The sequence below is a fragment of the Rhinoraja longicauda genome, chromosome 30, assembly GCF_053455715.1.
Source record: "Rhinoraja longicauda isolate Sanriku21f chromosome 30, sRhiLon1.1, whole genome shotgun sequence".
Classification (NCBI taxonomy): domain Eukaryota; kingdom Metazoa; phylum Chordata; class Chondrichthyes; order Rajiformes; family Arhynchobatidae; genus Rhinoraja; species Rhinoraja longicauda.
The window spans coordinates 2,515,494-2,538,356 of record NC_135982.1 but is presented as its reverse complement, the minus strand read 5'-3'; the positions used below and the strand labels follow the sequence as shown (position 1 = coordinate 2,538,356).

At 39.2% G+C, this 22,863-nt stretch overlaps 1 protein-coding gene across 1 annotated transcript in view; it reads left to right on the top strand.

Annotated features, from left to right (window-relative positions):
• The first annotated feature begins 1,563 nt into the window (after positions 1–1,563).
• prdm16 (PR domain containing 16) overlaps positions 1,564–22,863 on the top strand; it is a 722,475-nt gene continuing 701,175 nt past the window's right edge. Inside the window, exon 1 of the mRNA XM_078425753.1 lies at positions 1,564–1,630. Within this exon, the coding sequence (XP_078281879.1) occupies positions 1,594–1,630 (37 nt within the window). The 5' untranslated portion in view covers positions 1,564–1,593. The remainder of the gene's footprint in view (positions 1,631–22,863) is intronic.

Sequence of the window (22,863 nt, the reverse complement as noted above, 5' to 3'; positions counted from 1 at the left end):
TTAATAAAGCATTTGTAATGCCTCCAGCACAGCTTTGAGAACTCCATCATCTAAGCATCACCTCAGACGCGTATCTGCAGCTCAACCTTGGCGTTGTGTGTGCGTCCAATGCTATTCCATTTAGATTTATCATGAATTAATAAACCAAATTTGCCACAAGTACGGGAAATGCAAGTAACTTTAACGGTTCTTGGAAAATAAATTTGAAATGAACTTGTATATTGTTTTACTCCGTGAAGTGCGCACGATACTACCCGTTAACAGGCACACACTGATAATGCAGCAATCTTCCAAAGAACCTGAACTGCTTGTAAGCCTGAAACGTGGCGCCTGCTATGTGTCTTCTCCCCCACCCACCCCCCCGAAGTTCAAAGAGTCTGATATGAATAACAGCATGGCATTAAATAACTTCACCACCTTTACACAAAAGTCCAGGAATTATTAAATCGCAGTTAATCAAATCCAGTTTGTTTGCATTCATCAAAGCCCACATGATTGTTGATAATATAACTATTTGAATTAAGCTGACCATAACTATGCAGCTACATTTTGAAATAACTCTTTTTAAGACGCAAATTTCAAGTGTTTTCTATCTGCTGACGATGCTCTTTGAAAACACCCACCCCACCAATCCTTACTACATTTTTAAAGGCGTTAAAATTCAGCCACCGCAATAAAATATGCCTTAATTAATTAGTTAAAAACCACACCGTACCTAACATAGGGCGTTCAAACATTGCTTCTTTCCTCCCTCTGAACGCCTTCTGTCTCAAGCTACACGATCCATTATTTTAAAGGAGGAACGTACAGAGGAAAGTCTGAGAAGACATGGCAAAGTAGCCGATTATTTTATTCCTTAATTTTAAAAAACCCATAAAGGTCGATAAGGGTTGCTTGGGCTTCGGTATTACAGGAAGAAAATAACCGTTTAAATGTCGGGTTCTCGGCGCTAATTAGAGCCAGTGACTCTGCAGTCCCGAATCCATAGTTCCAGCACCTGGTGTTAAGTCACTGTTGTTATCCGGGACTATTCATTCGACCGAAGCTATCGATAGCTTTAATTAATACTGTCATAACTGATGGGGGTTATTAAGGCACATTATTGAGTGAGGATAGCATGCCAATCTGTTCCCTTGCCACTATCAGCTGTATACTGTAAATCTGTCCACTGCTGTCAATTAGCTCAACGCAATTTTAACACAAATAACGTGCACCGAAGTCAATTACTTGTAGATTTGAAAAAAAAATCCACGACAAATCTCTGTTCATGAGTTTTAAAATACGCATTTTTTGAAAAGTTTGTTTTTAAGGCAAACTCCTTTTACCGTGTAGGCACTGCTGAAGGCTTAGAAGCCGGATTCGAACAAGTGGGAGAGGAATAAAGTGTGAAATGGCGTTTGGGCGGCAGAGATAATTGGTCTGATGGAGTTGAGGACAGATCGCGGCCAAATGATGAATATATTCAAACTTTTCCCTGCGTGATGGTGTCAGATTGAAGGCTCTGTGCGCATGTGCGAAGGTGTCCAAACTGACAATGCCAGGGAAGATAGCGTGTGCGATTCTCTGAAATCACGACCAACGCCGACAGACAACATGAGATCCAAGGCAAGGGCGAGAAAACTGGCCAAAAGTAGGTCCCTATTTTCTTCTCCTATCTCTCCGCACTTTTTTTTTTAGATCCTCTGTTTAGGCTTCCAAAAAAGAGCTTCCAAAAATACTGCTCCAGACGATCCGCTTTACACACAAGGTCTTTGTGAAGAAGCGATCAGGAATGTATTTTCTCCTCCAGATGATGTCGGTGCGGCGGGGACGATTAGAATGATGTGTGCCATGGGCTTGCAAAAAGGCTCGGGCGCAAGAACTTAAGAGTTGAACGCTCTGGCCACAAGAGCGGCGCGGAGCTCCGTTTCTGCACAAGTTTTCATACCTTGTTTATTTCTCTCATTCAAGAGAAACTTCCATGCCCCCCGCGTGTCGACCCGAGAGGTTGAGAAGTTGGAGAGGAATAGCAAAAAATAAAAATGAAGTTATTATAGTTGACGAAAAGATATACAACTTTAAAAAAACATATCGAACCATTGCAAAGTACAAACAGTTTTGCGGATTCTTAAATAGTGGGCGCTAGAGCACCGTTGAAGAGCTGGAAGTTGCTGGCCAACTGCTCGTCTCTGGTTGAAAGGGGGCAAAATATCTTAATATACTCAGCTCGGTCAGTAGCCGAGCCGTGCCGGGGTTTCCGAGAATTCGGGGGTGTAATGTTTTCGGGGGCTACTTCGGGGAATTGTAAATTTAGTGCGAAAAAGAATCACATAATATTTGCTGGGAATCCATTTGGAATAACACAAATGACAACTTTAAACTTCCAATCTAATCATGCCAGGTCGCCAGACGGGGTTTAAGGGGAAGACGTTCTCGGATCTTGGAAGTTTTACAAAGTCTTATGTGCTTTCAATGTATTTTAATTTACAAATACGCTTTATTTTGGTTCGCGGTGTCAGATGTTGGAGTTGTTGTGACTATTAATCTTTAACCCACAGCCCAAAGAAAGATATCCGTGTATGTTTTAGATGAAATTATACTCACGTGTCATGAGTTTAGACGTTTCTGTGAGGTTGAATGCTTGTTACATCTGCGCGAGCTTCGCTTATTTGTTGATTTTTTACCTTTGAGGGAGATATTTTTTATTCGTCTTTTAAAAAGATTTTCAACGATCCATATTTCCAGTTTCCGCCTCTTACACGACCGCGTTGGCCAGTGTGAATGTGTATGCATTTGCGCTGCTGTTACTTTCAATTTAAGAGTCGCTGGTTATTTTTCTGAAACGTGCGGAATACTGATCACCTTAATTTAACAAAACCCCTCTGAAAAATAAGAGACGCAAAATATTTAAGTTTGAAACGTCGGTGAAATTAACAGTAACCTCCGTCTGCAAAAAAAAAGTTTCCAGTCATATACACCAGTCTGCACCCAGTAACATTTTTAGTATGTCTATATGGATACGTTAACATTTTGTATTCTTGGCACCCGATTAATTGATTTGACAAGTAATTTGCAAAAAAGTATGGATTAAATTCAAGTTTATGCTACATGAGCAGATTACCATTTGTGTTAAGTTATTCTCTGGAGAGGTTTCGTGTACAATGGTCCCTGGTTTTAAAGCCCTAATGAGGAAAATGTATTTGCTGAGACATTTTTAAAATAGCTTATTCATACGAGTGACTGTATTCTAACATAAATAGTTCTCCAAATATGGGCATACATGATGGAATTGATTTAAATATTTAATGGTCGCTGTTAATTGCATTAATTAACATTGAATAATTGGTTTAACTATTTAACTGAATTTTCAAGAATTTGACAACAATGTAGAGCACCATTTATTTATATTGAGCAAGTGGGGAAAATGGTGATAAATGGCTACATCCCAGTATTTTGTTAAGTTTTGTTTGTTAATAAGTTGTGTGCTAAGTCTGCGCGATTCTGTCCCCGCTGAGGTCGGATGACTGTATTACCATTAAAATTGTGTGTATTACATGTAGGTTTCTGGCATGGATAAAAAATTATTTAATTGAGCCAACTGGGTTGTATATAGGGCACGCAATAAGAAATTGATTGATTGTCATTTTGTTTTCTAAACGTAGTAGTTGTACGTACAGGATGAAAAAAGAGAAAAGGAAAACCTCAGGCCGAGCCAAAGTATTAAATGGGGGACCTAGTCGAGCGTTTTTCAGTGGAAGAATGTGGTACAACACACGTGTAGAACATTACTTGCTCCCCAAATTAGACTTGGAAGTGATAAAACGTGCCTCCGCGCTACTAACTTCAACTCTCTTCCAATATGGTTTTCATGAGGGGGTTGCATTGGTGAGAGCCGAGCCGAGCCGAGGCGAGGCGGTGCGTGGGGTGGCGGGAGGTGGAGGAAGAACATAGCTAAAAATAAATAAATAAAATTGCTAGACATTGCTGCAATAGCACTCAGCGTGTGTAATTGTGTGTGGCCACACAGAAAGCTGTTATTTGTGCTCGCATACATATTTATGAGTGTGTACATGCGTGTGTATATATATATATATATATAGTTTCTCTGCGGCTTATTGCGATGTTTTAATATACCCCGCAGCAAAAGATTTGGAGTTGTATTATGAAATGATAGAATCTTTGAATGAGAAATAAGAAATGAACATGGAACCGGATGATATGGATTGAAGGGCAGGGGTGGTGGGGTGGAATCGATAGTCGCTCTACCTATCATTTGAGAAATTCACTTATGTTTTATTTAAGCAGATATTTTAATGCTTAGCTGAACGAACAGCTGTAAACATTTCCATTCGGTAGGTCTGAGTTGAGGCACCTTAAGGATAGATGAGTTATTTTTCATGCTCTAGTACCACGCATTTAAAGTGCTCACAGTCGAAACCTTACACACCTGGAAGATTTACCAGGAGATCTTTACCGTTTTAATGTGATTTCAAAGATCATCGTGTTTATTTAATGTTGCGCTATTCTAACTCCAACGGTCGACGGTCATTTCATAAAGATTTCTTTGGAGAGGAAAAAAAAAAGCGTTGGATCCTTTCTTTTGTGGTTTCTGGATGATTTAAAACGGGATCAGCTATAGTCTAACAAATCTGTGAAGGTATTTGTGAACTTATTTTAAGAATCCAGTCAAACAATTCAGGAATAGGGGAGTGTAATTACACATTGCCATTGTTTTATAACAGATTATATCGTAAATCTCCAAACATTGTGACTGTTGTACACCAAACAGACCCTGGTAAATTTATATCGACAGTTCTGGCGTATTTTTAAATACCAGGTCGGAGTGCTAATTGCTTGCGTTTTATGATTAGATGTTCAGAAGGTAATGGATTGTTTGTTAAGACCAAGTAATTGAAACAGTAAACAAAAGTTGTGAAAGATGTTTAACTGCTGCACGGGGGGAAAGTGGCCAAGGTAATGGGTTTCCAATAAAGCAATTACTGCACCCGGGGGCTGAGAGGCCAGAATCAATGCGGACAGGGCAGAATTCATATACAAGGGAGGGGAACCAATGATTAGAATGCTCTTAACTTGAAATCGAGTTATTTGTCACAAGGAGAAAATCTGACAAAATAGAAGGGGAGTGGGAAATAGTTCTGAATAATTAAAGTAAATTGCAATGGAGCCTCTGATCAATGTGAAACTGACCGTTTCAATAAAAGTTATCGAAAAGTTTGTAGCGGATTTTAACACTCTGTGTGATGTCAATAACTTAATTTATAGAGAACCGGTTTCTCGTATACTTACAAACTATTCAAAGGTATCCCAGCGCTGACTAAAAGATTTATTTATACATTTGAGATTTTTGTATTATTGTTTGAACATATTCGGATATGAGATAAAGGAAATGGCTGTCGTTTATATTTGGATACGCCAATTTATATGAAACATGCTGATTTAAAAATCATCCGCATAATGCACACACGCATACTTTTACAGAAAACTAAAAATCCACAGCATTTGCATTGCAACGTTTTGTAAACGGCAGCATATGCTTAGGCCTTTAATTTCTTGGTAAATTCAATCCCCATTTGTATAATAGTAATGATTTCAAAATATTACAAGTTTAATCCGAATGGAACTCACAGGGGCACAAGATTCAGGATTTTTTTAATGTTTAGAAAGATGTTTCGAGGATGGCAAAGTCCGGTTAAAAGGAGAAAGCTAACTTCAGGGTCCATTAAAAAAACCCCGTTTGTTTTGTCCAACTAATATTACGACTCCTCCCTTCAAAACCCCCCCCCTTTTTTTTAAATTTCCTTCATATATTGTAACTCGGCATCGGGCACTTTCCCGAATGACAAGGTAGGAAGGTGAGATACACCGGGTCAGAGTGCAGGGGAAATAGATTGAATTCGGAGCCTTCTCTCTCGCTCTCTCTCTCTCTTCAACACACACTCAAACATACCATTTGCTCACAACTTGCCCTCCAACTCACACAGCTTCTTTCAGTTTCCTCTAGTTTTTCTCTGCCATTCTCAGTATTTCTCACTTCTCTCCAACACCCCACCCCCTCAATCGGGGGTCGCATTTTCAAGTGGGATGCACTTCCTCTCCGTCCTTTTATTCTTGTATTATTTTTTTCATTATCTATGAGACTTCTTTCACACAAACCCCATCCCTGTCCATACCTTATCATTGGTAGTATTTGATTTGCCATTTTCATTATCTAAAACAGAAAAAAAACGATTCACCACCCGTGGTACATATCACAATAGCAATATCATAACTTTCATCCATCGTCTCCACGTTGACTCTTGCAATATTTAATATTAGATCATAATCTGCCAGGCGCACACAAAAATATGGTGGGGTAGGGGCGAAATTACAAGTTCACAATTATTTCAGCTTGTTATATTTTTCTTCTCCATGAAGGACGCCAATAACCAAGATACCATCAAATACAATTAGTATGATCATAGCCAAACCAATGCCGAACCATGTATTGGCATTCAACTGGAAATGATAAATAGTCTACGCACGCACACTATCACAATCCAGCACAAACATACACTTGCACAAATGCATAGGCACGTTTATTCGCGGGGCCACACGAGAATGCTCAATCGCTGATACAGTCATAACGTATTGTTACAGAGCACCATGTAAATTATTTTATTCACTCCCTACATTCAAACTCTCAGTCGGTCTAAAATCGTGTATCGCACTCACGCTTACACAGCTAACACACTTCGAAGTGTGGTCAGGTGTCTTTAGAGTTCAGAGAATTTGCGAAGATTGAATTTCTTGTCGGAGCATGGAAGCTAACTGTTGTTCTTACACCCCCAACTTTTCCTCGCACCAACTTGGAAACGTAACTTTTTTTATGAAATAATATTTGCAACTTCGGGATTGACTGTTCATGAATATAAAATTACGCATATTATATGTATTTTAGGTGCTGAAGATTACCATAAGACTGATTATATAAATTTACAACACAAATCTCGATAGAAAATAGAAATGGTGGAGGTTGAGAAATACGAATTTAAAATTGGAAGCATTTTTAAGTTGTACTTTCAGCGCTGCAGGTATGACACCGTTTCATTTCTTCACCGAGGAACACAAAGAGCTGCCTCGGCTGAGCTGGATAAAATGCAACCATTTGCTTGATGTTTTCTTAAAACAACAAACAACGTTAAACATCCTTAACACTTGGTTGTACTGACCACCTCCTGTCCTCCGTGTTTCATTTTCATTAATATTTACAGATAGTCTTATAATTTTACATTTATAAAATAGTTCTTTGCATTGTCACGTCGATTTCACCATGAACTCGTATATTTGATAACCCGATAACCCTCGAAATCAAGGAAGTCCGCTTTTTTATCACATCAATTGGAAACAAAGTAGTGGAATGTTTAAGCAAATACCTTACAATTCTGCTTAATTCACTTGGTTGGTGAATACGTTCCTTAATTACAGCTTTCGAGTGTCTGCCAATCAGAACAATACTGTCAATGTTATATGTATTGCATGGGATAGATAAACAAAATAGAAACTCATTGTTTACGACCCCCCCCCTTTAAATTTAAACTCCACGTTTAATATATTGTGATTTCTCCCTCTCAACAAATCACCAATTGAACCACCGAATTTGCACTCTATGTTTCAATCAATTTGGGTAAAAGTAGCGCACTGATCTCCGTGTTGATTGTGGCATTTCAGTGAATGCATTGGAAGTATCTTTAAATGCACCTGATATGTATTTACTTTATCTAAAACTTGTGTTTCTCTGTGAAACGCCAAAGCATAACGAGTACATAAAAGTGTTTAGCACCCAGCACTGTCCAGTGTTTCTTGCAAAACCTCTACTACAGAAATATAGTTAGACTGTGTTAAATCGCACCTACATTTAAACATCGAAGCCATCTCATCGCTAAGCTTTTCTTTATTTCCTCTACTAAACACCTGGGTTGTTGTCATTAGGTACCTAGCCTTTGATGTTTGTACCGGTTTTGATGTCAAATGTGCAAGATCAATTCATGATGCTACAAACTAAACGAGTCATGTGTTGTGTGTGTCTATTTCTCTTAATATATCCGCTCAATAAATTCTATTCATGTCATATTCGGAATTTTTCTTTATTACTGATAGCATATGATCATCCTTGAACTGTATCTTGTCATATATATTGATGTAAGATCAGGCGCTAATGCATGCATGCATGTTGTTCGCGTTTGTATAATGAGTGCAGATGCATCTTTATTTCTTCGCGTTCTCTCTGGATTATTCAGTTCTTTTTCTACTCAACGCTAACGTTATTTTTGTTAAGGCTAATCAAAACGTCTGGGGCGCGCATTTCATTTTACCCCGTGTTGCAAAGTTGCGGAAGCGTTTATTTGGTTAAATAATTAGGCATCCTTTCGTTGTGACGAGCAACTGAGCCTGCTCTCTATCATCCTTTTTTATTACTTAATCTTCCTATTTAAACTCAAAACACATTCGCAAAAATAGTCAGAAAAGTAAAGTAAAGGAACAGTTGCCATTTAGAGAGATAAGCTCTGCAAATAGTTTTTCTTTTACGTAATCATTGAAATCAAGCTGGTCGCTTACTTAATATTATTTGTGCGTTCAAATATTTAGATCTTAATTATTCAAAGACCGCTGTGTTTTGTGGTTTGGATCTGAGGGTTTGCACGCTCGTGTGCTCCTGCTTGTCTATTGTTCATTATTCCTACAATGCCCAAAGTCAAGTGTACTGGGTCACAAACTACCACCTTCTGCGAGAACTTCTTGCGCAGACGTTAAAACTGAAAGGAGGCTAGTTAAACGTATTTAACAAAATGATTACCACAATAAGGTAAACAAAACTCCCAACATTTCAAATGTACTACAGTTCAACATGATGGAAGGGTTAAAAAAAGTAATACATTAAATATAATTAACCTTATTTTTTGGGAAAGTTATCCCATTAGTTGTTCGGAACTAGAAATTTATTTGTACATCAGCATTCTGAAAGATACTTGTTGTATTTATGTACTTTGATCAATTTATCTATCTCAGATAACATTTATCTTCATAGCCACAAACCTTTCCCAAATAACAGATCTCATCCCACAATATAAAAGAAACTTATCATTCCTTAACATTCCCAACATTTACATTATGCTGCAAAAGGCTGTTGTAGATTATCATCTAAGTCATTATTTAGAAGCTGTCTAAAAAGTAGATGGGACAGTTATGGATTGCAGACCCATTCCCATCTTTGTTTTTGTATAGTTGAATCTCAATGCTTATTCCCAGTTAAGTTTTAGATTTGTATTTGTGTTGTGGATCGGTTACTTATAGAATTAGAGATTTGCTTCACAATGCTTGAATAATGCAATTAGCACCCAGGATTGCAAATCAATGGAAGTGTGAAGAATAGTAGAGGTCTTTCAGAGTTGGATATAAAGATTAATGTTATCCATTTGCTATAACATATTGTGATATAGGTAAAGGAGATTAACTGATTCTTGATGAGTAAGAGTGTCAAGGGTTATGGGGAGAAGGCAGGACAACAGGATTGAGAAGGAAGGATAGACCAGCCAAGATTGAATGGCGGAGTAGACATGATGGGCCGAATGTCTAATGCTGCTCCTATCACTTATGAACATGAACAAAGGCGATCAATGAGGGTGAGGCAGTGGATGTTGTCTACCTAGATTTTAGTAAGGCATTTGATAAAGTCCCCTATGGGAGGCTGAACCAGAAGATTAAGATGCCTAGGATTAACAGCGATTTGTTTGTATGGATTCAAAACTGGCTTGCTGATAGAAGACAGAGGGTTGTGATGGAAGGACAATATTCGGGCTGGACGCCTGTGATGAGGAGAGTTCTGCAGGGATCTGTGCTGGGGCCCCTGGGTTTTTTGTTATATATAGATGGATTGTTCAGTAAGTTTGCTGATGACACCAAGATTGCTGGAATGTGCATGGACTGTGAGGAAGGCTGGCTAAGTACACAGCGGGATGTAGATTAGCTACAGAAATAGCAGATGGAATTCAATTTGAGCTTGTGTGAGGTGTTGCACTTTGGGAATGTACAATTAATGGCCTGATCCCTAACTTGGATCTTGGGATCCAAGTCCATAACTCCTTGAAAGTGACAACACAAGTAGATGAGTGATAAAGAAGGCATATTGCATAATGGTATGCTTGCCTTTATTGGTTGGGGCATTGAGTATAAGAGTCAGAAAGTCATTATGCAACTTTATGGGATGACAGTTAGGTCACATTTGGAGTATTGTGGTCATCCTATTACGGTAAGGATGTGCAGGCTTTGGAAAGAGTGCAGAGGAGGTTTACCAGAATGATGCCGGGATTTGTCTACAGGGACGAGTTGGACAGACATGTATTGTTTTCTCTGAATGCCGGAGTTTGGGGAGACCTGATAGAAGTAGATAAAATGATGAGACGCATGGACAGTATAGAAGGTCAGAACTTTTTTTTCCAGGATGGAGATATAAAATACTGGAGGGCGTAGCTTTCACGTGAGAGGGACAAAATTTAAAGGAAATGTTTGCAGCATGATTTTTACACAGAGAGTGGTGAGTGGCTTGAACATGCTGCAGGGAGTTGGTGGGGGTGGCGGGGGGGTGGGGGGGGGGGGGGGGGGGTGGGGGGTTGGGGGTGGAGGCAGGCCCAATAATGGCATTTAAGGGACTTTGGGGATAGGCAGATGGATATGCGGAGAATGGAGGGATATGGATTATGTGCAGGCAGGTAAAGGTTTCTCTTGGCATCATGTTTGGCACAGACATTATGGGTCGACGCGCCTATACCTGTGCTGTGCTGTTCTACAGTATGTTCTAACTATTACAAATGTATGAGGGTGAATTAATATAATATATGGGTTAGCAAATCCAAGTATTTCTATGCACATATTTGAAATATCCTCAAATGAATGAAATATGACCAAGGCCTGGGATGCCCCACATTCTTCTGACTGGTTAATAGAAAACACCGAATTTGATGATAATCTACAGTTATGACCTTCTATTGCAAAATTTGATGTAACATTTGGCAGTACTGTAGATTGGTAAGCATTTCATTTTGGTATGCATGGCTGCCTTACAAACTGGACTCTTTGAAACATCTTTGCAAAAACAACAAAACTTAGTTTTGATTTGGTTTATTAATGTTGGCATAGCTGATTACAGAAATTCCAGAGAATTGTGGATATCATCCAGTCCATCACACAAACCAGATACCCCACCATTGACTCCATCTACTCTTCACGCTGCCTCAGAAAGAAACAACGTCTGTGCATTCCATACTCAGGAATGGCTTCTTCCCCTCTGTTATCAGGCTTCTGAATGGTTCTTGCATAAGTGGGGGTACTGTCCAAATTGCCTCTACCTCATTGTGGACATTGGACTTTGTCTATGGAGCTGGTGCACTACAATGCTCAGAACTATATTCTGTTCCACTTTGCTCTGAAGTTTGTACTTGAGTTTTGCTTGATTGTATTTATAGATATAGACATAGACATAGAAAATAGGTGTAGGAGGAGGCCATTCAGCCCTTCGAGCCAGCACCGCCATTCATTGTGATCATGGCTGATCATCCACAATCAATAACCCGTGCCTGCCTTCTCCCCATATCCCTTGATTCCACTAGCCCCTAGAGCTCTATCTAACTCTCTCTTAAATCCATCCAGTGATCTGGCCTCCTTATGTATAGTATTATCTGATTATGTAATGCATAGTATCATCAGATTTGATTGGACAGCAAGCAAAACAAAGCTTTTCACTGTACCTCGATACACGTACCATTAGGCTGCGTGGCTGGGTGACGAGGGATCATCGGTCCATGCGGCCAGATGACGAAGGACCATCGGGCTGTGGACTGTCGAGGGGAGCCACTTCCAAACTCAGCCCCGGGCCATCGGTGTCGACGGGAGCCGCCTCTGAACTTGGTCCGAGTTCGACGAACACAGAGCCACATGGGCGGTAGCCAAACCACAGCAGGATACTCACCTGAACTGGGTCTCCCTGTAGATAATGCTTCGCTTGCATTATCCTTGGGCAGTTGGGTTGCTGAGATCTGGGAGGATTTTGTAGGGTTTCAAGGTATTATTACTATGCTGTTTCAAGTTCATAAGCCATAGGAGCATAATTAGGCCATTTGGCCCTTTTAGACCTCTCCACCATACAAACATGGCTGGTCTATCTTTCCCTCTCAACCCCATTCTCCTGTTTTCTCCCCATCTATATACTAAAACTCTCGTTTGTTATCTTGTTTGTGACTGAACTTCAGCCAAAACGGTACACGATAGCGCAACAATTTTTGGCCCACCTTACTCACCATTGTCACCTTAGTTATAATGCAAGTAGTTTTATTGAAATCGGTGTTATATTTTTTAAGTTATTCACATTTTAAAGTTTAAAAGGAGGGGAGGGGGAGGGGAGGAGGGAGGAGGGAGGAGGGAGGGGGGAAGGGGGGTGTGGGGGAGAAGGGAGAGGGGCATTAAGGAGAGAGTGGAAGGGGGGGGGGGAGGACAGGGTGCTGCACCAATGCAGGAGAGGTTTGGGCCCAACGGGTCCACTTTGTCTAGTTACCTTTAAAACCCTTACTAATGAAGAATCTGTCAATCTCTAAAAAAAACCATGATGTCCCTAATTCCACAGATTCATCACCCTCTGACTAAAGAAATTCCTTCTCATCTTCCCAATAGTGCTTACTGTTAACCTGAGGTTGTGCTCTCTGATCCTAGACCCACTAGTGAAAACATCCTCTCCATATCCACTCTATCCAGGCCTTTCACAATTCGGTTAGTTTCAATGAGGCCCCCCTGCATCCTTCCAAATTCCAGTGCCATCAAATGTTCACCATATGTTAACACTATCATCCCCCGATCATTCTTGTAAACCTCCCCTGCACCTTCTCCAATGGCAGCACATCCCTCCTCTGATACGGAGCCAAAACTGCTCATAATACTCTAAATGCTGTCTGACCAGTGCTTTATAAAACCTCTGCCTTACACCCCTATTGTTATATTGTAGTCCTCTCAAAATAATTGCGAACATTGCATTTGCCTTCCTTATTACCGATTGAACTTGCAAATTAATCGTTTGGGAATCCTGCACAGCACTTCCAAGTCCTTTTGCAACTCTGATTTCTGAATCATCCCCCAATTTAGAAAATTGTCTATGCCTTTATTTCTACTACCAAAATGCATGGCTGCACACATTACTTTACTGCATTTCATCTGCCACTTTCTTGCCCACTCTCCCAATCTGCCCAAGTCCTTTTGCATAGTCCCTGCTTCTTCTCACTACCTGCCCCTCCACCTATCTTCTTATTATCTACAAACTTCACCACAAATTCTTCAATTCCCTCATCTTTATCATTGATATACAATGTGGAGTAGTGGCTCCAACATCACCCACTGTGGAACAACACAAGTCACTGGCAGTCAACCAGTAAAAGCCCCCTTTATTCCATCTGCCATTCAGCCAACCTTCTATCCATGCTAATATCATCCCCCTTATTCCATGGGCTTTGACCTTCACCAACCTCATGTGTGGCACCATACCAAAGGCTTCTGAAAATCCAGGTAAACAATATTCACTGACTCTCCTTTGTCTGTCCTGCTAGTTACTTCCTCAGGTAAGATCTCTCCTTCATAAAACCATGCTGACCTTGCCTTAAATGTTGCATTGTGGACAACTTTATTGAGAATATAGGTGAAGGGCCATCACTGTAGTGCAGGAGATCATTAAAGTCGGGAAGAGGAGAAAAAGTAACAAAGGTATGTAAGTGGTACCATACATTGGATTTTTAAAACTAGTGAATTGTAACAGGGATTTCCAACTACAACATCAGATTTAAAGGTATCACAAACTGCTGGAGTAACTCAGCGGGCCAGGCAGCATTTCAGGGGAGAAGGAATGGGTGACGTTTCGGGTCGAGACCCTTCTTCAGACTGAAGACCCGAAATGTCACCCATTCCTTCTCTCCTGAGATGCTGCCTGGCCCGCTGAGTTACTCCAGCATTTTGTGATACCTTCGATTTATACCAGCATCTGCAGTTATTTTCCTACACATCAGTTTTAAAAGTTGGACAAAGTTCAGAGGTATCGGTTGCAAAAGTTAGATGCCCAGACAAAATGTTCACGAGCCAAATGTCAATGATTGTCTGTCTACAGGAATGCTCTACCTGTGATGGAGACAATAAAGATAATTCAGAGTGTGTGAGGGAAGACCAATATCAATGAAAAATATGTTCCTTGTGGGACAGCGATGAGAGGCAGAGGAACCATAATGTGCCTGGGAAACAGGATGTGCCTAGGAACCAGCATGCACCTTTCACTTTGAGTGTTAAGAGCTTTGCATAACCAAAACCTTTGCTTGATTTAATTTCTTGTTTAATTTAAAAACATTCTCATTCTTTCATTGTAATATCTTTGTAAAACTGATGCTTTGGAGGTGGGTAGAGCTTTTTCCAGTTCTGTAAATGTTAGGCAGGAAGCTCGGGAAGCCAGTTTAAATTTAAAGATAACTTGGTGAATAGGGCCAAACGTCCTGACAAATCGGGCCAAATGTCCACCTATGCAGAAAGAAAAGTAAAAAGTGTTTACTTTCACAATGTATTTGAATTAGACCTCCAAGATAAAAATATATTTTGATTGAAACAAAACAGCTGTGAGTGTATATTTCCCAAGTATACATTAATTGAAGCTCTGTACAGAGGAAACATATGAAGATTGAAAAGACTTGGAGGAGCATCAATTTGTGTGCAATTGCACAGTGATTTGAATTTCTATCATTAATTCTGATAAAAGCTGCTAGGTTTCAGTTTCTCAATTTTAAAAAAGCTGACAGGAGTGCTTTTCTAAGTGCATTTTGGACATCTTTAAAATGTTAGCAATTTAGCAGAAAGGTGAGAACATTTTGCTAATGAATTTGTATTCCATAGCTGCAGGTTAACCACCCATACTGCACAGGACAATAGTCATCATATCTTCACTAAACCAACATAAGGCTTTTGAATTTGGCCAGGATTGTTCCACATTCTGTATGAATGTCAGGAAAACAATGTATTAATTCCCATAAATTTATAGCGAACTGGAGTCATTCTTCAAATCTGGTTGAGTGTTGACCTTGACACCCACTAGAGGATTTTCAATGACATTTGATCAGAAAAAGTGTATTGCAAGATTTTCCTGAATTTATGATCTATTAGTTAATTTGCAAATTGGGTATACCCAGGCAAAAATATCTGGATTCAGCTCCTTGTCTGCACTAAGATGAGGTATCAGTAAGTATGCTCTGTTCTTGGATACTTGAATGAGTTTTATGAAATTTATAAACTCGTGTTCTGATTGTCAACTGCTGCTCTTGCTAGAAAGTGTACATACATAGATGTTATTAGGTGCAGGATTGGCTTTCATTGTTCAACAATATGATACAACAATTCAACGATACTTTATTGTCACATATACATAGGTACAGTGAAATGCTTTGTTTTATGTTTAACCCGGTAAAATCATATAGCAGACCTCACCTAGACCCTACATGTGTCGCCATGTTTTGGCGGCAACAAAGTTACAAAAGTTCACCGAATAGTCCTATCTACTGTCTGCCTCCCTTCATTCTCTTTGCCCCCCCCACCCACCCCCCACTACCAGGTCCCCCCCCACCCCGATGGCCCTCGATGGAGAACGTGAGAAAAATGGCATTGTTCTGAGAAGGACGACATCTGGAAATCAGTAGCATCCATGTGCCAGTATCACTAGGATGAATGAATATCTTAAGAATTAATATCTAAAGCAATATAGTGTAGTTAAGTATATAGAAGAGTCTAAGTGATAAGCAGCTCCATTTCGACATGAGGCTTTCCTAATTTACCAACGAGGTAATTTGAAGAATAGCTGAATCATGTTCACCAAAAATCCCAGGTTTAATTCTCAATTCATCTGGCTGATCTCAAGAAATTGCAGTGACCAAAACATGAATGTTGGCATTGGAGTCCCATAATTAGAGAAAATCCCTCGACACCAGTTGTATAAAATTCGAATGTAAATCTTCCCTGGAAACTATCTGATAGTAATGGACGATGCTCCAAGTCAAGTTGTATTTTTGCATGTTTTCTAACACCACATTTTGTACTAAATGTTAGATCAGCTATTTTGGTGCAAATTCAGCTTGGATATTAATATCTGTGAATCTCAATTCCCTTAATAGAATAATCACAACTGTTTTGAAGTCTAACTGATGCTGTATTTTTCTACAATATTGTATTTGCTTGAAATCAATCCATTTACATCTGTTTATGCCTAAATTGTGTATAAAAATAAACATTGTGCTTGTTTTAAAATATTTAAACTCCTTTTCTGCTGGAAATCGTTCCCACTGGAAAATGACTGGGCACTTCTTGTTGTGATTTGCCTTAATACAGTTTTTATCTGTCTGTTGTATACATCACATGATAGATCATCATCAGTATGCACAGCTCACTTTAATTAATAACAAAAAATGGATCAATATATTGCAATTTGACCGTCGTAATTTACTCCAATGTACCAAGGGCGACATTGCATGATTTAAAGTGACATTACTCTGGTATTGTGTTATGTTCTATAAATCAGCTGCACTGCCTCCTCATGAATGCAGTGGACATTATCCCTGCCCCTGAATCATCTTTACCCCCATTCCAGGCATTTGCCAAACCCATTTTGCCCCACCTATCCATCCTACCAGTCTGCCCAGTCCAATTGTTTGACAGCTTAGGGGGCATGTGCCATTAATTCCCGAGCTCTCATAGATTGTTCAATTCCCCACTTTCTCTCAACTTGATTTCTTCTTTCTCTGGCTTAATTTCCCACCCTCTCAATGTATTTCTCCACATCTCCCCAGCTAATTCATCTTCTCTCCGTGTCAGCTTCTGGCTGCAAAAGAGAGATCTCTTTAACAGTGCTGACCCAGTTTGCTTTGGAATGCCATTGCTGCTGCCAGCCAAGCAAGCAACAGTGGCTGGAATGTGCAGGTCAGATTTTATATTTCTTGAAGGGAGTAAACTATGATAACTTTTTTAAGAGTAAAGATGTTCAACCTTTAAAATTTGTATTTATTTGTTGCCCATGATGCAGTGGAAACTGTGCAGTTTTGTTCGACCCTCTGAAATGGCATAACATGCCCAATCATTCAGAAGACAGTTTGGAGAGGAAAATAAATGTTGAATTCGCCAGCATCGCCCATGTTATACAAACACATGAAGAAAAAACTACACTCTACAGTGAAACTTGTGATTTTCATTTCCTTCATAATCTAAAACCCAATATGTCGTTTTTCTTTTTACAATTTTCTTTACATTTTGCAAATCTCCACCATTTGACCCTTATATTTATTAACATAAATTTCATCTTTGTAGTTCTGGTTTACTTCAATAAATTTCTATATGATTAATTGATTTTCAGACTCTGTGTATCAGTCAACCTGTAATTGACTCGATGCTAGAGATATGCCCATTTTGTGAACTGCTGCAGTCCTTCTGATGAAAGGACACCCAAGTGCTCTTAATAGGGTGGTGTTGAATTTAAGCCCACTGACAATGAAGGCACAATAATATATTTATGTTAGGATGGTGTGCAACTCAGGAGGGAACTCGCACGTGATTGTGTTCCCATGCACCTGCTATTCTTGTCCTTCTTGGAGGTAAAAGTTACAAGTTTGAGAGGTTTTGTTGGAGTAGCAAGTATCCACTATGCATTTTGCAATGGCGCACTGCAGCCAGCCACTCTGTACTGATTGTGGAGAAAATTAATGTTCTGGATGGTGGATGGGATAAAGAAGCAGGCTACTTTGCCCTGGGTTGAGTTGAACTTCTTGAGTATTGTTGGAGGATATTCCTGTATACTTCTGACTTATACCTTGTAGATGGTGGGAAGACTTTAGAGTTTCAGATGAGGGTGGCACGGTGGCACAGCAGTAGTGTTGCTGCCTTACAGCGTTTGCAGCGCCAGAGGCCCAGGTTCGATCCTGACCACGGGTGCTGTTTGTACGGAGTTTGTACGTTCTCCCCGTGACCATGTGGGTTTTCTCCAAGATCTTCGGTTTCTTCCCACACTCAAAGCCGTACAGGTTTGTGGGTTCATTGGCTTGGTATAAGTGCAAATTGTCCCCCGTGTGTGTAGGAAAGTGTTAATGTGTGGGGATCGCTGGTTGGTGTGGACTCGGTGAGCCGAACAGCCTGTTTCCGCACTGTATCTCTAAACTAAACTAAACTAAACAAAACATAATTGCTGGTGGAAAGCCAGCCTCCGCTGCCATGGTATTAAAGTGGTTGGTTTGGTTGGGGTTCTTGTCAGTGGTCAACATCTTACCCGACCCCTTTCTCCAAGATGTGATTGGCTCTATTAATACCATTGGATGAGAAGAGTAGGTACTGTTTATAAGGAGATGTTTGCAAGGTCAATCAGAAATTTGTTACACACATTCAGGGCCTAGGATTCTTCTATTCTTAACTCTATTCTGAGCTCTGTCATGGATAGAAACTACAGAGGAAAGGGTTCAAGGGTATGCTTAAACCCTTCATAAAAAGTGCCAAATCTCCACTGACTTGGGGGAACTCCGAGACCTTCACGATTGAAAGTGGAGAAGGAGCATTTGACGTGTTATTCAGAACCTTTTCGTACATTAGGGGCACACAGAAGTCCTACATAAGTAACAGAAGAACACACCTCAAGCATTATCCATCCATCCTTCAGTCAGGAACCAACTGTGGAAGAGGCTTCAATGCCAACATAGGTCACCTCAGAACCTAAAAATCTGGCAGACAAGCAAATCCTCTTCAATCTCAAGGCACCGCCTAAGTAGTAGTTCCTTACTCAAGAGTCAAGAATGTTTTATTGTCATATGTTCTGAAACGGAACAATGAAATTCTTACTTGCAGCAGAGGCAGCAGTATAATAGGTTTGTAAACACGGTTTGTAAACTCAATCGATAACATAATAAACAAACAAATAAAATAAGTTCAATAATTTTTTTTAAATACGTATATCAGGGTACATAAAGTGGTTATAATACATATAAGTGCTTGCTCAACCAGTTTTAGGACAGCTACATTTGTTGAGATGCCAATTCCATTTTTTTGTAGCATTTTTCGTTGTTTTGTTTTTACTTTTGGATGGCTATTTCCTGCTTGAGCTGTTGATTTGTTTGATATTTGGTATATTTCTATTCAATCCAATGAATCATGGTTTTTTAAATGTGTAAACAACCTCTGGCATCAAAGTGGGCTTCAAATATTGTCAATGGTTTTGCTCACAATATTTAGAGACACAGTAGTGTTAGGAATATTATACTGTGGAATAAAAAGTTTTACTTTAGCCACATGAATACATCTGTATTTATTTTTACAATGCTCAACCATTTAATTTATTACTACATTTTTTCATTATCCCCATTATACTCCAACAGTATTTTGATCATTTTGAAAGATTTTATGCAAAATATCTAAATATATATTTCCATTAATTATCCAAAGGTTTCAAATTAAGTGAGCCGAGAAATTATCCTTTATAATATTAATGTTTTGGTGACTTTATTTTATCTGCTATTTTCAATGAAAAGTTAAAACTGAAATAATGACAGTTGCTATTACTTGGTATGAACATTGACTTCTCCAACTTTAGATAGTTCCTCTGTCCCTCTCTTCCCCTCCTCTTCCCAGATCTCCCACTGTCTTCCTGTCTCCACCTATATCCTTCCTTTGTCCCGCCCCCCTGACATCAGTCTGAAGAAGGGTCTCGACCCGAAACGTCACCCATTCCTTCTCTCCTGAGATGCTGCCTGACCTGCTGAGTTACTCCAGCATTTTGTGAATAAATACCTTTGATTTGTACCAGCATCTGCAGTTATTTTCTTACACTACCTGTTGCTATTACTTGATAAGCATTTTCCCGTGATGACATCACAAGTGGGCCTAGAATGCTCTTTATTGGCACAACATTTTTGGTGCATTTCAGAGTTGTGTTCAAACCGTGCCAATATGGTAATACCAAGCAATTCCAAGAACTCACAAAATTATACTAGGCATTGCCATGTGCTTTGTATATTAGTGCAGTAAAACCTGTGGCCCCTAGAGTCTTCACCAACGTGGCCATTCATCATTTGATTTGGAATTTTGGGGCTTCATTTCCAACTGAAATTGCATCAGATTTTTTGGTTTCGAAAAAATTTGGAACATTTACAAGGAAACAACTTTTGCCCCATCGTGGTATTTAAAGTGTTCCACAGGCATTTTCACTTGGGATGTCATATGCTGCACAGGAGTTTGAAGGCTGACGAGGTCCATGGGAGTGGACTGCAAACTTGTAAAATGACTTTTGATGAAATGCACAATTATTTCTCCAGTATTACCGGTTGCCTTAGGTACTTCAATGCTGATAACTCTCATTTTAATTTAGTTTGGAGATACAGTGTGGAAACAGGCACGTCGGGCCATGCTGACCAACACCCATACAATAGTTCTATCCTACACACTATCCTATAAACTAATTAACCTACAAACTTGTGGGAGGAAACCAGAACACCCGGAGAAAACCCATGCGATCACAGGGAGAATATACCAACTCTACACAGACAGCAACTCGACCACTGTGCCATTGTGCCGCCCTAATGTTCTGCATGAGCAGGAGTGCAGGACAGGTGCCAGAGACAGAGTAGATATACCCAGGATGAAGAAGGAGGGGAAAAAGGACTAATGCCAGCATCCCTTATTTTTGAAGAGTACATAGGAAGCAATGCTTTTCTTTCTGGAGCTGCTTTTTTTCCTCCCTGCACCTTAAGGAAGGTCATTGCAGCATACTGATCAAGGAAATTAAACTTTTTCTTGAACAGCAAGCATTGATTACAGACGGATATAAGATTAGCTTTTTGCAATTCATGAACTGGGATACTCAGATCACTCTGTATTTCAGAGCCCTGCAATCTCGCACCATTTAAGATAACATATTTTGTTACATTTTCCTGCCAAAATGGGAATGGACTATTTCAGATTTTCCAACATCTTACCTAATTTGCCTGATCTTTGCCCACTCACAACTTATCTTTATCCCCTGGAGACAGCACTTTATTTGTGAGCATTACAGGCTTCTCTAAAGTCAGGAGGTGATAAATTGTGCTCATGTGATACTTTGGACTCCCATGTGAACACAAATCTCTTCCTGAATCACTAGGGCTATCAATCCTTGAATGTCTAATTAACCTGTGACTATGAAAAGAAACGACATGACATTTATTTCAGCCGTGGATCACTTGGAGGACTGACTCTTGGGTAACAAGGGTTGTCTGTGCTGTTCTTTTCCCCTTACCCCTGTCTTACCTTTGCTTGTCAGAAAGTGCGATACATGTTTATAAGATGGGAATCTGATGTTTGCACTGCTGGATAAATGCCTTCAGTTCTCTCCAGAAGTGGTTGGATACTTTATTGTCAGCTACATTTTCAACAATCTATTTGGTCTCGGGTATATATATCTGCAGGTCATTGTGGTATCTCTGATTAAGTTGTTAAGGTAGATAGAGGGTTTTGCTAGTGAAACATCATACATCGCTAAAATTCCAGTTGAAAGCCTATGCATACTTGGCAGTTTCTAAATTATTGGCGAAAAATTTATGTAAACTTGATAAATTAAAAAAAGTTAGTTGCAATAAAAATGGAAATGTTGGAAACACTTGGATGTCAGTTAGGTTCTGTGCAGAGGGAAAACTGATTAGCTTTTCAGATCGCGAATAGTATCTCAGAGGGTCATTACTATGAAACATTATCTCTCCCTTTTTCACCAAATGTGCCCACCACCTTGAAGAATGTTTCCAGTATTTTCGGTTCCTTTTTTACATCAATAATTACAGTCATTGTAAACTTGGTTGTAGGTTGACGGGGCTAATGCTCACTTAGGGTTATGACTGCAGCATAACAAGTAAACAGAAATTTTGTAAATTCAGAATTCTTTAGTAGCTTGATTCTAATTTATTGAAAAGACATTGGCTTCTTTGTTGTCAGACAATTGACTGGTCTAAAAAAATCCAAAATAAATTGTAGAAAAAGGGAGATGAAAGAAAAAAAGTTTTCCAAGGACTAAAAAGGAATAGCACTAATTAAATCATAATTAATTAAATCATAATAATTGGAGCATAACTCAATTTAATTAATAAATCTTTTTCTGTTTGATTAAAAACTAGTCACTGTTCTATAAAACAGCTCCACTACCAAGAAGTTATATATGTGTTATAAGTATGGAATGAAAGGAAGCAAAGAGTTTAATGGAAGTGTGATGATTTTACAAAAAATGCCAAATGCCATGTTTTCCCCAATTGAAAATTACCAATGCATAAATTGAATTATTTTCATGAAAGTTAATCCTATCTCAATTGAATTGCTGGATTATTATTTGGTTAAAACAAAATATAGACTCAAAGAATGAAATGCAATTTGGAGAGGAAGGAAAACATGGAGTTTTACAATATATATGCACAAATAATACCAATCCAATAAAAATATTTTGCAAAAGAGGTATTCATTTGTTAAAAAAAAAAAAAAAAAGAAATGTTGACATGGTCAAAAAAGATCCTTTTCATTGAATCTTCACCATTAGTAAGACATTAAAAATGGTTTCAAACAAGAATAGTATTTTTAAAATGCCAGCTTTTAAATAAAAAGAACATTAACTTCTAATTTTGTAACAAAATGAACAAAAATTAGGCTGTTAATACAATTTAGAATGTGTGTCTTCATGTACATGGACAATGTAAATGGTAATGGATGAAACATATAATGTGTTTCTTCTGCGGGTTCCCAGAGTGATTAGGATTATCTATCATGTCCTCCTCACAATAA